General features: G+C 40.6%; 1 protein-coding gene across 3 annotated transcripts in view; it reads right to left on the minus strand.

Moving 5' to 3' along the window:
- The window catches only part of HDAC9 (histone deacetylase 9), a 2,124,307-nt gene that overhangs the window by 1,141,624 nt on the left and 969,908 nt on the right, over positions 1 to 12,775 (minus strand). For all 3 annotated transcript variants that reach the window (XM_086941890.1, XM_086941889.1, XM_086941887.1), the window contains exon 4: positions 1,979 to 2,023. In XM_086941890.1, coding sequence (XP_086798016.1) covers positions 1,979 to 2,023 — 45 coding nt within the window. The remainder of the gene's footprint in view (positions 1 to 1,978; positions 2,024 to 12,775) is intronic.

The raw sequence follows: 12,775 nt of genomic DNA on the forward strand, positions 1-12,775 counted from the left end.
TCAAGCTTTTTGGGGAATACCTTCACAACTATTATTTCTTCATTTCCCCATGTTTTCAAATAAAAAAAAAAAGAAATAACGTTTATTGTCTTGAACTTAAGAATGAAAATGAGTTGCCACAGATGTGTCTGAAAAGTTTAGTTTGAATCTACACCATCTACGCCATGAGCCGATCACGCAGGAGTCCACAGTGGAAAAAGGAAAGGTCCGTTTGTGCACAGACTATGGAACTGAGTCACGCGCAGACTTTGTTGAGCATGTCAAAGACGAATTATAGTAACTACTTCTATCTGCGCTACCAACAGGGTCAATATTTTATATGCTGCAAAGGTGCTCACCAAATATACGGAACAGTTCACCAACTCACCTGGCTGGCAACAGAACCAAGTTAAACAGGGCAGTTGTGGCTTGTGCATTACGAGGCCAACCAAGATCCCAAACAGCTAGACAGAACCGGTCAGGTGGAGGGCGGCGAGCACTGTGATACACGGCACGAAGACAAATCTAAATTAGCAGACATGAGCTATGTAATAACTGAATACCATATGATATGCTCATTCTATGAGATCTCCACAGGCATTACAATTTGAAAACGTTCAATTAAAGTCTTGGTTCAATGTTGTAGGGAATATCTGTTTGTTAAGATCGAACCACCAAATACCAAGCTGGCTTGAGTCTCTGTTTTGATCCAATATAATACTTTGAAGTAGGAATGGATGTAATTCTTTGCTTCAGTTAGGAGTCTTTTGCTAGTTTTTGACTCCAGAAAAAGCCACTAAACATCCAGAATGTGAGCAAAGAAAATCAAGAGTTGCATAAATTCATACATTGCAGCATATTTAAAGGAGAAATTCCGCATGTAGGGTTTCTTTTTTTTTTCTTTTTTTTTTTTAGTCCTCATAAGTGCAATATTTGAAGTAAGGAGTTGTCGGGGCCCCTTTCTCTCATTGAATCTTACCCTTCACTGTCCTAACATAGGGTGTGTGTAACTGGACAGTTCCCCTGGAGCGTCAATTATGAGAGAGGAGGGTCCCCTTGTTTCCAATACTTTGTAGAAGGATTGAGTACGGGGGGGTGGAGCTAGCCATTATGGCTACTCAGCAGGCCTTCTCCTGCGTTTCCATTGCTTACACATAATCATTGGACTTATGTAAACGTTTGTCGTATCAATCACACAGCCAGTTTTACATCTTGGATACCTCCATTATTTAATTTGCACCTTGCTGGTAATTTTCCCAGATTTCCCAGAACTTGAGTTTTTTTCTGGGGGCCTTTCTTTTATCAAGTCTATAGATTCTTAGTATGGAGTTTAACCAATCACTATGAATTGGAGGAGAAGAGCTTACCCAATTTATACAAATTTCTCTCCTTGCAAGCAAAATTAATAAAAAAGGAGATTTTCCTGGAGAGTAGAAAGCTTATCAAATGCATTTGAGCTCCTCACCCCAAAGATAATTAAGTCGGTACTTACATTTAGATGTCTTCCTAACACCCCATCCAAGGTCTTACCCACATCATTCATGTAGGGTTTCAAAGATTGTCTTAAATTGCCTCATGCTTTACAATTCACCCTGAGCGATGATACTTTCATATACGTTTTAAAATAAACACATAAGGCAGGAGACCTACCTGACACCCCACCTTTTTCATAAACATTTTTCATACTTTTCTCAACAGGGCACATTAGGAAGGTCTAGATCAATCGCCACTGACACTCAACTTAATGACACTAGGCATTGTTTTTGTTAGAGAAGTCATTGATTCTCTTATTTTCAGAAAAAGCAGAATGACTCTACATTTTAGACGTGGATTCTCCTTAAAGGTTAACTGAAGCTCTGGTTGTGATTGCCTAAAAAGATTCAAGTGCCAAAAACGTTGTGACAAACTTCAGGTGAAATGGGGATCATTAACATCTCCGGATTCACACTCATTTCCAGAAGCATTTGAAGCAGTTTAAACGAAATTCACAGGCCCTTACCTGATGTGGACTGACTTTGCTCAGATTGCGTTCGACTTCTGAAATCTGAAAGAAAGAATAACATATTTCTTAAAATCAACCTTGTTAGTGTGATGTGCAAACACAGATGCAAGAGAACCCTAATCAAGATTCATTTAAAGATGTCAGACCATCCTGGCACTGAAGAGTCCCCACTTTGCTTGAAACGGAGCAACCACAATAAAGAAAGAAATTATACCAGCCCTTAATGATCGATTGTTAGGTTTTTACCTTGACATTTTGTTCACCCGATGCAAGACTACCATTATGACAATGTGGGTTTAGTAATGATATTACACTCAAAGGCTACCGTCTCTGTAGAGGGCTAACAGTATCAAGCCAGGGTATAACTCCTATGGTACAATGTCAACCACAAACTGACATAAAATGGCCACAACACAACAAGCACTTAAAGCTTTAGAACAGAAGAGAAAAATTGAGTTTGAATAAAAAAAGAGGTAATTATGAGGTAACAATCAGTATATTTTTCCTGACTAGTTCATCTGCCAACTTTAACCCTGCCCAAGCCATGCTATTTTGGAATACTCCATTCACTGTTTTATTTTTTGGGGTCTTTCTGAATTTGACCTTTTAATTTCATATAACTTCTACAATTATCACCAAATAGTATTTTATTGTTGGCATCTTGATAACATATAGGCCTGGTTATATTGGATTACAGTGGCATAGCTAAGGGGTGGTCCGCCCTGGGCGGCACTGTTTTTAGGGAAGCGGAGGTTATCAAGTCTTGTCTGTAGACTACCACCATCCCACGGCCCCGCAAGAACATAGGCCCCCTCAAATCCCCCCCGGTCAGCAAAGCTAGGGTCCGCCCCGGGTGGCAGTAGGTCTAGCCACACCACTGTTGGATTTCAGGCTTAATATTTGTATAAAGGTATAATAATAATACTAATAAGAAGAAGAAGAATAAAAAGTAGAACAAGTACAAGATGACAAGTAGATTATTATTATGTTTGTTATTTTTTTTGCTGATTAGTTGTTGTTTGTATCATTCTCATTCTTATTATCTTCATTATTGTCATTGTGGCTCTTGCCATTTTTCTTATCTTGATCATTAATAAGAAGAAAAGAAAAAGAAGAAATTTTAGTACATGGGATGAAGTGCATCCTGCCATACATAATTGGAAAGTGCCGAGTCACAGGTGACAGCGGTGATCATCTAGAGGTCACAGAACTCTGAGGTGAGCTTGCATACCCAGATTATGCATGGGGTTGGGGTGCTACAGACACAGTGCTTTCTTGTGTTCTGTTCTTTGAATGGATTTCTCCAGTGAGAATTTGCCCTCTGCAGTGGGTTTCATGCTGCTTATTAACTGTGTGCTAATTACTTATGAAATGTATTTATTATAATCGACATGTCGCGTGTTCTAGGCCCTGTGGGCCAGATTTATCATTGCATTGCGCTGCCCTTGCTTCATGCATGGTGTTGTAAGGGTAACGCAATACTTAAGTCAGATGTACCAAGTAACGCAAGGACATCTTGCGAGCCCTGCATTGGTTGCTAAATCTGGAACAAAGCATGCAGCACAGGACACTGCCTTACTTGGCACTGTGGGCCTGGTTGATCATTGTATTGCATTGCCCTTGCTTCACACAAGGTGTCACAGGGGTAACGCAATACTTAAGTCATATTTTGCAAGCAACGCAAGGCCGCCTTGCATGCCCAGCATTACTTGGTAAATCTGGAGCAGAGCAAGGCAGCGCAAGACACTGCCTTGTGTTACTCTACCCTGGGAAGGCCTTCCATGAGTGGAGCGTGGGAGTTCCCACACATCCACCCAGGGATTTGTCTGCAATCCTAGATAAACCAAGACTGGTAATTCAGGGAATGTGTCAAAATGCTACGACTTTCCCGGCACATCCTGCAGCATACTTAAAATAAAAACCTCTAAAGATTTTTTTTGTGCCGGACGCTATCCCTTTCTGCACAAAAACAATCCTGCCTGGAATGCAGGCACCCTTGCACAACTGTGGAAGGGTGCCTGCATTGATGTTAGGCAGCAGATTGGGACCAGAGCAAGCAAAGAACAGGAATGTGCCATATATTGATGAATATGCCCCATTCCTGCCCTCTCCCATTCAGGAAGTGCAGCACAGCAAGTTGTCTTGCTGTCTTGCAGTGCGTGACATTTTTATAAATCTGGCCCTGTGTCTTTAGGATTACCTTATTGGCCATTGGGATCCAACTTAGAGACTTAAACATTGGTATGATGTGGACATTTGTTGTTAATCTTAAAACAAATATGACTGCTCCATTTTGGACCAGTGCTAACTGTTTCAACAAGTTCCTTGTTGGCACTGCCAAATGTCAATGCAGGAGAGCACAAGAGCTTGTATTGCATTGTAAAATGCAACTTAAGGTACTTTTGAGCCAAGCAGATGGACTCGGATATGTCCAGGTGCAACAGTGCACTCACTTATTAGTTTTAATTCCAACATTTCAGATGGATCCCAATGGTGTGTACTGGCTCCAATGTGCTTCCTTTGGATGATGGTCATTGAAATGTTATTAATCCTGTTATCACCTTGTCAACAAGCCCTACCTTTTGTTTTATCCGGTGCAGCTCAGGTGCTAAACATCCCTATTGTTGTGTTTTATATTATGCCAAACATGTCATTCTAGGGCCACATATCGTCCTTTTATCCTAATATAATCACACAGATGCAGTGCTTACTTTGAGCCGGTGGTTCCTGATCCTGGGCACCAGTTTTATATTGTCAACACCGGGGCTTGTAACAGACTGCCACGGGGTTGCACTGTCTAATTTAAAGATGAGCACAACAACAGTTGTTTATTAGTTCAATATACATTAAAAAATCGCTATTGACTGCTGCCCATGCCACCCTTATAGCTTTGGGGGCCTGGAATAAGCTGAATTATCCCCCTTGTAGGAGTGTGATGATTAGTAATTATGTTAGTTCCTCCATTGGCAGAGATGGAAGGGACAATGTGTGGTACAATCTGCAGTGGGAACCTGATGCGGGCCTTGGCACTTCTTTTTTTCTTTACAAACTAAGCACTGCACAGATGTACAGTAGGCCATTGAAGTTTGCAGTCCTGAACAAAGTATTTATCAGTTACAAAGATGCATGTCTCACCTCGGAGACAGTATTGTCAAGGAGTTATTGTGTGTGTGTGTGTGTGTAGTTGCGGGGGTTGTATACAGTTTTCAGTCAAAGAAGGATCAATGTGCTGTCATCATACATTTGAGAGGTTCCATCAAATATGTGACCAAAGGGATACAAGTAGATGCTAAATAGTCTTAAGGAACCCTCTGAGGACTCTCCCAGTTAACTCTCAGGCTTTCAACAAAGGGTCTGTAACTTATCTGGTATATAGTATTGCAAGCTGGTAGGAAAGATTCAATCTTTGCAAGGACTGCACCCGAGATTTTAATGTGTTTTAGTGTCCATGGAAGCAAGTACACTGCCTTCAAGATCCTTTGCAATGAACACATTGAGTCATAATTATATGTATTTGCCTACTGACAATATTTGCACAGGTTGAATGCGGCTGCTTTTAATGAGTGTATCATGCCACAATGTAGGTGAAAACTTGTATAACAAAAAAATCACAAAATAAAAATAAACATGTACTTCAGATTTTTAAACCCACAATCATATTAACTTTATATACTGGCAGAAACAAGGTTAAGGGGGCTCTCTGAGGAGCCCAGCGCTTGCCTTTTGGTAAGCAAATCCAACTCAAACTTATAAGCCTTGAGTGGTTGTGAGGGATATACAAAGCATTAATCAAAGTATACATCAGATCGATCCATAGAGCATAAAATCCAGACATAGGGCCTCATTACAATGTCAGTCAGAAAGCAATCCGACCGACTACTTGTTGGAATTGTTTCTGACTGACTCAGGTTCGGCGAGTCTGACCGACTGATTGCAATGTTTCGAAACAGCATTCGGTCAGACTCCCATTTATTTCAATGGGAGCCTGTGCTCCGACGACAACAGAGGCTCCTATTAAAGAAGAAAAGGATGGTTGTGGAAAACCTTGCACCCTGTGACGGGCACCCCATAGTGCCTGCCATACTGTGCATGGTTGTAAAGAGGTGTCCCATGGGTACCCCCACTGGCCCAACCGGAGGCCTCTGGGTGAAGGGAGGCCTGCTACAGGCCCCCAAAGTCAATTTTCGACAGCCGTTCTGTGTTGGACAGACCGGATCGGAAAGGCTGTCCCAATCTAACATTGTAATATGTTGGTCGGAAACACGGTCCATAGAGCTGTACGATTCGGCTCCGACCGGGTCGGAGTCTCCGAAAGCTGGTCGGAACCAAGTTAGAAAGACTGATCGGTTCAATTCTATCGTAATCGGTTGCTCAGAAATGTTTCTGACTGAATCATGGGTTCCGACATGGGGTAGGAAAATCCGAATGTCGTTTGGAGCCTTTCCGACCAATATCGTAATGAGGTCCATTGTAATAAAAATAAAATGTATCTACTAAACACAATAAATAAAATCATATAAACAGTAAACATGACTGGAATGTGAGCCATTGTCTGTCTAGAGCATTTACGGAGAAATTCTCGATAGGTTATGCTGGATGCCATGGGAACATACTCAGCATGGAATTGGAATTTTTGGTTGTGATAGAGCAGAACTTTTCATCTTACTAATTTACGGCAATTAACAAAGAAAACGATTTGTGACACTACTTTACATGGAGGCTTCACGTTTGTAGACATGACAAAATGTAATTTTGATTTAGATACTGCATCGTAAAAGCATGCAGAATGATAGAATGAGCTTATAATGCATTTATATTTACTGACTAGATGAGAATTTTAACACTGTAATGTGATTTGATCCTGTGAATAGATAATGTGATAATGATAATTGAAATGTATATGCAAAAATTAAATATTTCACATGTTAGAAATGAATAGTACATTAAAAGGTGTAATGTATGCACTGAAAATGACAAAATATAAGTAAGTGCTACACGAGTTTTAACTAAAATTGCATTTCGTAAACCTTTCTTTTGATGTGCCTTTAAACATGTGTGCTTTAATAACATATGATGTGTAAAAGAAAATGTATATATTTATATTCTACTTTGAGTGACATTTTAAAAAAAAAATGATGAGTACGCTATACTTACATAAATCAATTACGATATGATTGAAATAATATTAATACATTGAATTGAAAGATTATTATTTCACGTTATGCAATGCTAGATTCATATTTTAGCACAATTTCATCATGAACAAGCTGTATTTCATGTAGGACTCAAATCTTGCTTCTTTTTCTAATATAAACTTATGAACTGAATGGTCTGTAGCTTATGGGGACTTTTTGTAAAGTTGCCACTCATGTTAATACTTCAATTGCTTCCTTTGACATTTGTAGCACAATTTTCTTAAACTTGCAACAAAACCGCTACATGTTAGAATAGATGCTTCAGAACTAGAAGACAAAAGATGAGAGTGTAAACACGCCCTATTTACTAAGTGTCACCTTGTTAAAACGACTAACTCTACAAAGATGCTAAGGAAATTGCATGTTGTGGATTATTTAATTCTTCTGGATTTGTATACTTTTTACCTACTACATCATCTCATCCTATTGAAGATGACCAATGGGACAGGGTGGTCTGACAAATTTGGTGATGTCGAGGGGTGTCACCCTGGAACTAATGAAGTATAATTGCTCAAGGCATTTGAACTGGATGGAGAGAACTTTCGCATGATTGATTGGTTTGCTTGCTCACCCATTTTGCAGAATTGAGACTGACGGCTTGGACATCTAAAGACAACAAGAACTGTGATGAAGTACGACGATCTGCTGCCAGCTGGTATGCAAGCATAGTGGAACCTTTTCAGCTGAAACATTTGTGCAATGCTGCTGTGACTCTGACGTTAGAGCAACGGACTGAGACTGATTTCCTATCTTTAATAAACTGGAGCTGGTCATTCGGAACACACCGAACTCTCCTAAGGGTTTGTTTGAAGGTCATCTGACATCCCATTCATCTAAATGTTGTATATGCCCCGGATATCCCTCAGCGGAGGAAGATTCATATCACTGTTATCTTTGTTACCCGCAATGTTGTTTTACTTATTGAAACTTAACAATAATTAAGTTTCTAGGTTCACAATTTGTGTCATTTAAATGTCCTTTGATCTTAAATTTTAAATACTAAACTATGTTATTAACCTAAATCTGCTGATTTTGTCTTGTTATTTCCTTATGGGTAAATCATTTGAATAACATGTTTCCCTTTCTGTTTGATAAATTGAGTTTCTAAATCTTATGAACATAAAATTCGAATGTAACAGTAATCTTATTCTTGGTCCTCATTCGATAATTGCTTATCCTCCCAGTATTCCAGTCCCTTTCAGCACAGAACAAGATCCATCGGAGGACCAAGGAGATTGACCGGTAGCCAGAGTTTAAAGGAGATAAAAATAGGATAGTTAGAATATAGATACTGAATGTTCAGCACACCATTGCTACAACAGATGTATGTATGCATGTGTGTATATGGTATTTATATAGCACAAACCTAGCTAATAGGATGTGGAGTGCTGTACATTGTCATACACAGGTATAAAGTCAATGTGTAAGAGGAGATATTGGGTTGATGGTTGATCATTGTGGTGTAGTATTCTCTGAAGAGATGGGTCTTCAACACTTTTCTAAATTGGAGCAGCACTTTGGTGGTCCTGATGGGTACAGGAATGTTGTTCCAGATCATGGGTGCATAAATGGAAAAAACTGTCTGTCTTGTGTTTTCTTTTTTACACTTTTTAGTCTGCAGTCTGATTGTGTCCTGGCTGTGGGTCTGCCAAGATCCACCAGACAATATGGGCTTATCTACATGATAAGTGGGAGTGCTGGGATTGCTGGTCACGGTCTTTATAAACTATGTAGTTGATTTTGAAGATCATGTGGGTTGGCAAGGGGAGCCATAGAGTTTTCACAGGTGCTGTGAGGATAATTCTTTATGTCCTGGATGAGACGTGCTGCTGCATGTAAAATGCTCCTAAGAGATGCCAATGTGACGTCTGGGACGCCATGGAGTAGGGCATTTCCACCATCCAGAAGAGAGAGCTGGTACTAGGCCTTTTTTTTGCAATGTCTTCCTTGAGGGTGAGGTTGGTGTGAATCCAAGTGACTTGGCAATCGGTGAAAGTTGGGATTAGAAGCCACCAAGGTTCCTTTCATTGAGCCAGGTTTGAACTGTATCTTGTTTACTTTTCTTGGCAAATAACAGGTTATTTTGGATAATTTGGAAGATGTACCTTTTGGCTTAGAAGACTCATACAGAGTGTGCAGGAATACATGGGGGGGCCCAGTGTTCCTACTAACCTTAGGAATGTAAACAGAGTGAAAAACAAAGGAGTGCCTTCAAATCTATTTAGGATAACAGAGAATCAAAGGAGTCAGCTAGCAAACAACCAATGGCATTGACATTCAACTGATATTTCGACAATAACGTAATTTTAATATAACCAATTGGAATTGTTTTATGACAACAAAGTATACAAAAAGTGATGGATTAAATGCTTGAATTAATCTCAGCCACTGGTAATTACTTGAGCCGCATCCCACTCCATCGTTATTTCGCCCACCATGCCACCTCAATTTAGACCCAGTTTTGTGCAAGTCAGTCTTGACCGTGCTCCAATCCCGAACTGCCAGGCCAGGTCCTCCCTGAACCAGAACATTGGCAACTCACGACTGGTTTCGCCCTCGTTCGGGCTAATCAGCACCCTATGTCACTAGAACCAAGCTATACTTGGCTGCAGGGGTTTCTGTTATGTCCCTGCCCTTTGCTATATGATTTAGTGCACCTACCCCAATTGGTCCTTTATTGAGGCACAATTCCAGTGGCCCGATAGTTAAACATAATTTAATATCTACGTTAAATGATGGAAAATTCCAACAAAGCAAGTAAAGCATGAAATGAGGTCCCGATTTAAGTTGAAGCAAACATCTACAAGAAGAAACTATGTCCTGAAGCACTAAACTAAATCCCCAAAGGAAATGTAAACATAAAAGTCTGTGACGAAGCAATGCGTGCACTGTTTGTGTACGCATTCTGTTGATAACCACGACACGGTAAGTGGCCTGAAATCAGTTTCCTCAAATTACCTGGCAGAGATTCATGCGCGCCCAGGGAATCGGAGGCTGTGACAGCAGCTCTCTGATCACTCAGCAGCAGTTCCCAGTATTCGCCGCGAGCCTAGCAGCAACCGGGAAGAGGGCGGGAGGAAGTGACGCACCGCGAATTCCTTGAACCCTGAGGATACGGCAAGGCCCAGCCATGATTTACAAGGGGATAACATATTTATTTCTCTCGCGAGGCAAGGCTTGCGGATTTCTTTAGTGCCGAGGAGTTCTGCTATGCAAGTACTCTCATAAAGGCGGCGTCCTGCTGAAAGCTAGCGTGTACAGGCCACTATGAAAACACGGGCCGTGCTTCCGGTGCACAGGCAGGCATTTCCCTGCTGTTGCATGCGGTGGTTCCCAGCGTCCCATCGCTGTACGGTGCATGAACATGTACTGCGCCGCAGTTGTACTCACATTCCTTGTTCTAAGTGTTGTCATTTATTTCTAACGAGGCCCCCTTCCCTTCCCTTGATTTGATTAGCTCGAGGCTTAGCTCTGTAACCAGAGAGCACATGAAGGGCACTGTGCAGTGCGCGCACGAGCAACCTTAGATTCTGTGACAAATTCAATAACCATCATGGCATTTCTTTCATGCAAGCGGAGCACTGCAGAATCGCGTTGCTGGTGTTGCAGGGCGTAGAGCAAACCTTTCGCCCTCTGCCTCGGAGTGTACGGAAGGGTGTGTGAGGATTCTCAAAGAATGCGGTTCACCTAAGTCAAATTTAAAGTGCAAGGAAGGGTGTTTAGAGTAAGTTTCCAGGTCTGATTCACTAAATGAGAATGGTAGAAATGTCCATTCATAAATTGCCCCATGAAGACTATCCCGAGTACACACACAGATTTAGAATTTAGACAATGCAGTTAGTGAAAGAACAAAACATTAGTTTCAATCCAACGATGGTATCTTGTATTTTCTTTTAATTAGTAGTTCTACATAACGCAGCCAGCCGACACGTGTTTCATCAGAGATACAATTATCTCTGAATCTTCAGGGCTGGGAAAGATACAAAACATGAACTAAGGACATATAATGACCAATACAGGTTCAGATGAAAACAGTTATGCACATGCATTCTTAAAAAATTGACATCACCCGGCACGCGTCGAAACCACATTTGGAGAGAAAAAAATAAAAAACAGACAAAGTACAAAACCCATGTCATAAAGTGAAAGGGGAACCATGTGGTTACCACCACTATTGATAATGGCACAGCATTCTAAGTGAGCTACGGACCCAAAAGCAACAGTGACAACATATTTTATTTTAAAGATAACCTAATATAACTCATCATATGGAGTCTAAAAACTAGTTTGAAGCCACTATGTGATACGAAGTAAACAAAAACAGTAGACACAGTAAAGTTTGTGTTTGAAACTAACATCGTGACGATATAAAAGGCGCCAAATCCCCGAGACTAAAATATAGTCAGATTGTAATTGAGGCTCACAGGAGTGTACGGAAGGGTGTGTGAGGATTCTCAAAGAATGTTGTTCACATAAGTCAAATTTAAATTGCAAGGAAGGGTGTTTAGAGTAAGTTTCCAAGTCTGATTCATTAAATGAGGATGGTAGAAATTTCCATTCATAAATTGGCCCATGCATGGATAAATGTAGCAGTCACAACTGTAGGGATGGGTTGGGATTTCTGGCCTTCTTCGATGGCTCATCGTACAAAAGTAGGTATGTCCCTATAAACCCATGTGATAGTGAGTATCCACATAAACCTAGCAGGACGTTTTCAACCTGGAAGCTGCGTACATTTTGTTCCTGCCAGAAGCAAGAGTTAGTGTGTTTCCAGCTGGGGAACAAGAAGTGAACATCCCATTATTTAATGAGGGTGTAGACAAGTCAGGCATGTTAATAATCTTACATGAGCAAATGTCTCACTTATTTTACGCCTATTATGATTTGGCTTTTTTGCCATCAAATCTTGCACTAGTAGGACTTTTCATTAACTTGTGGAAGTAGAAAAGACGATTTGCAAAGTTAGGTAAAGCCTGTAGGCATGAAACAGTCTAGAGAACACAGTCAAACAAGTTATAATGCTTTCCAACCTACTTAAATCCTTCGGTTGGGGTGGGTAGATTTAACTTTCATTTTAACAGCTTGAATGGTACAGAAACACTAGATAAACATTTGATGGAGTATTGCAGATTATTGGTCGCTCAGTGGTTATGATTTTTAATTGCTGTTAAAATCGAATAAAGCATTTTCTGATTCTGATTCAGTGGTCACTCAGTGTCCACTCAATCCTGCCAGCATAACCATTAGCAGGTATCCACATTTTCTATGTACCGAATACATCATGGGTATCCAACATAGATCCAGGCGGAGTGCCAGATTGAATAGATAAAGAGAGAGAATAACCATTGACACTGAAAATAATTTCAGTTTAGATTAATTCAACGTAATGCGAAGTGTTTATGTGGATATCCTGAAAGTCTGGAATTAATCTGGTGCCCTTCACCTGTGTTGGACACCCCGCACTACAAAGGTTAGTTTTACTGTAGAAGACACAGTTGTGCTTAGGTAACACCCTGGATGGTTCTGTATTCTGCCTTCTTTTGGGTGCAAGCTGGAGCTCGACAGAGTGACATTTAGGGGTAATAAGTACAACACAAGA

Source organism: Lissotriton vulgaris, chromosome 10 (genome assembly GCF_964263255.1).
Source record: "Lissotriton vulgaris chromosome 10, aLisVul1.2, whole genome shotgun sequence".
In the NCBI taxonomy this organism is placed as follows: Eukaryota; Metazoa; Chordata; class Amphibia; order Caudata; family Salamandridae; genus Lissotriton; species Lissotriton vulgaris.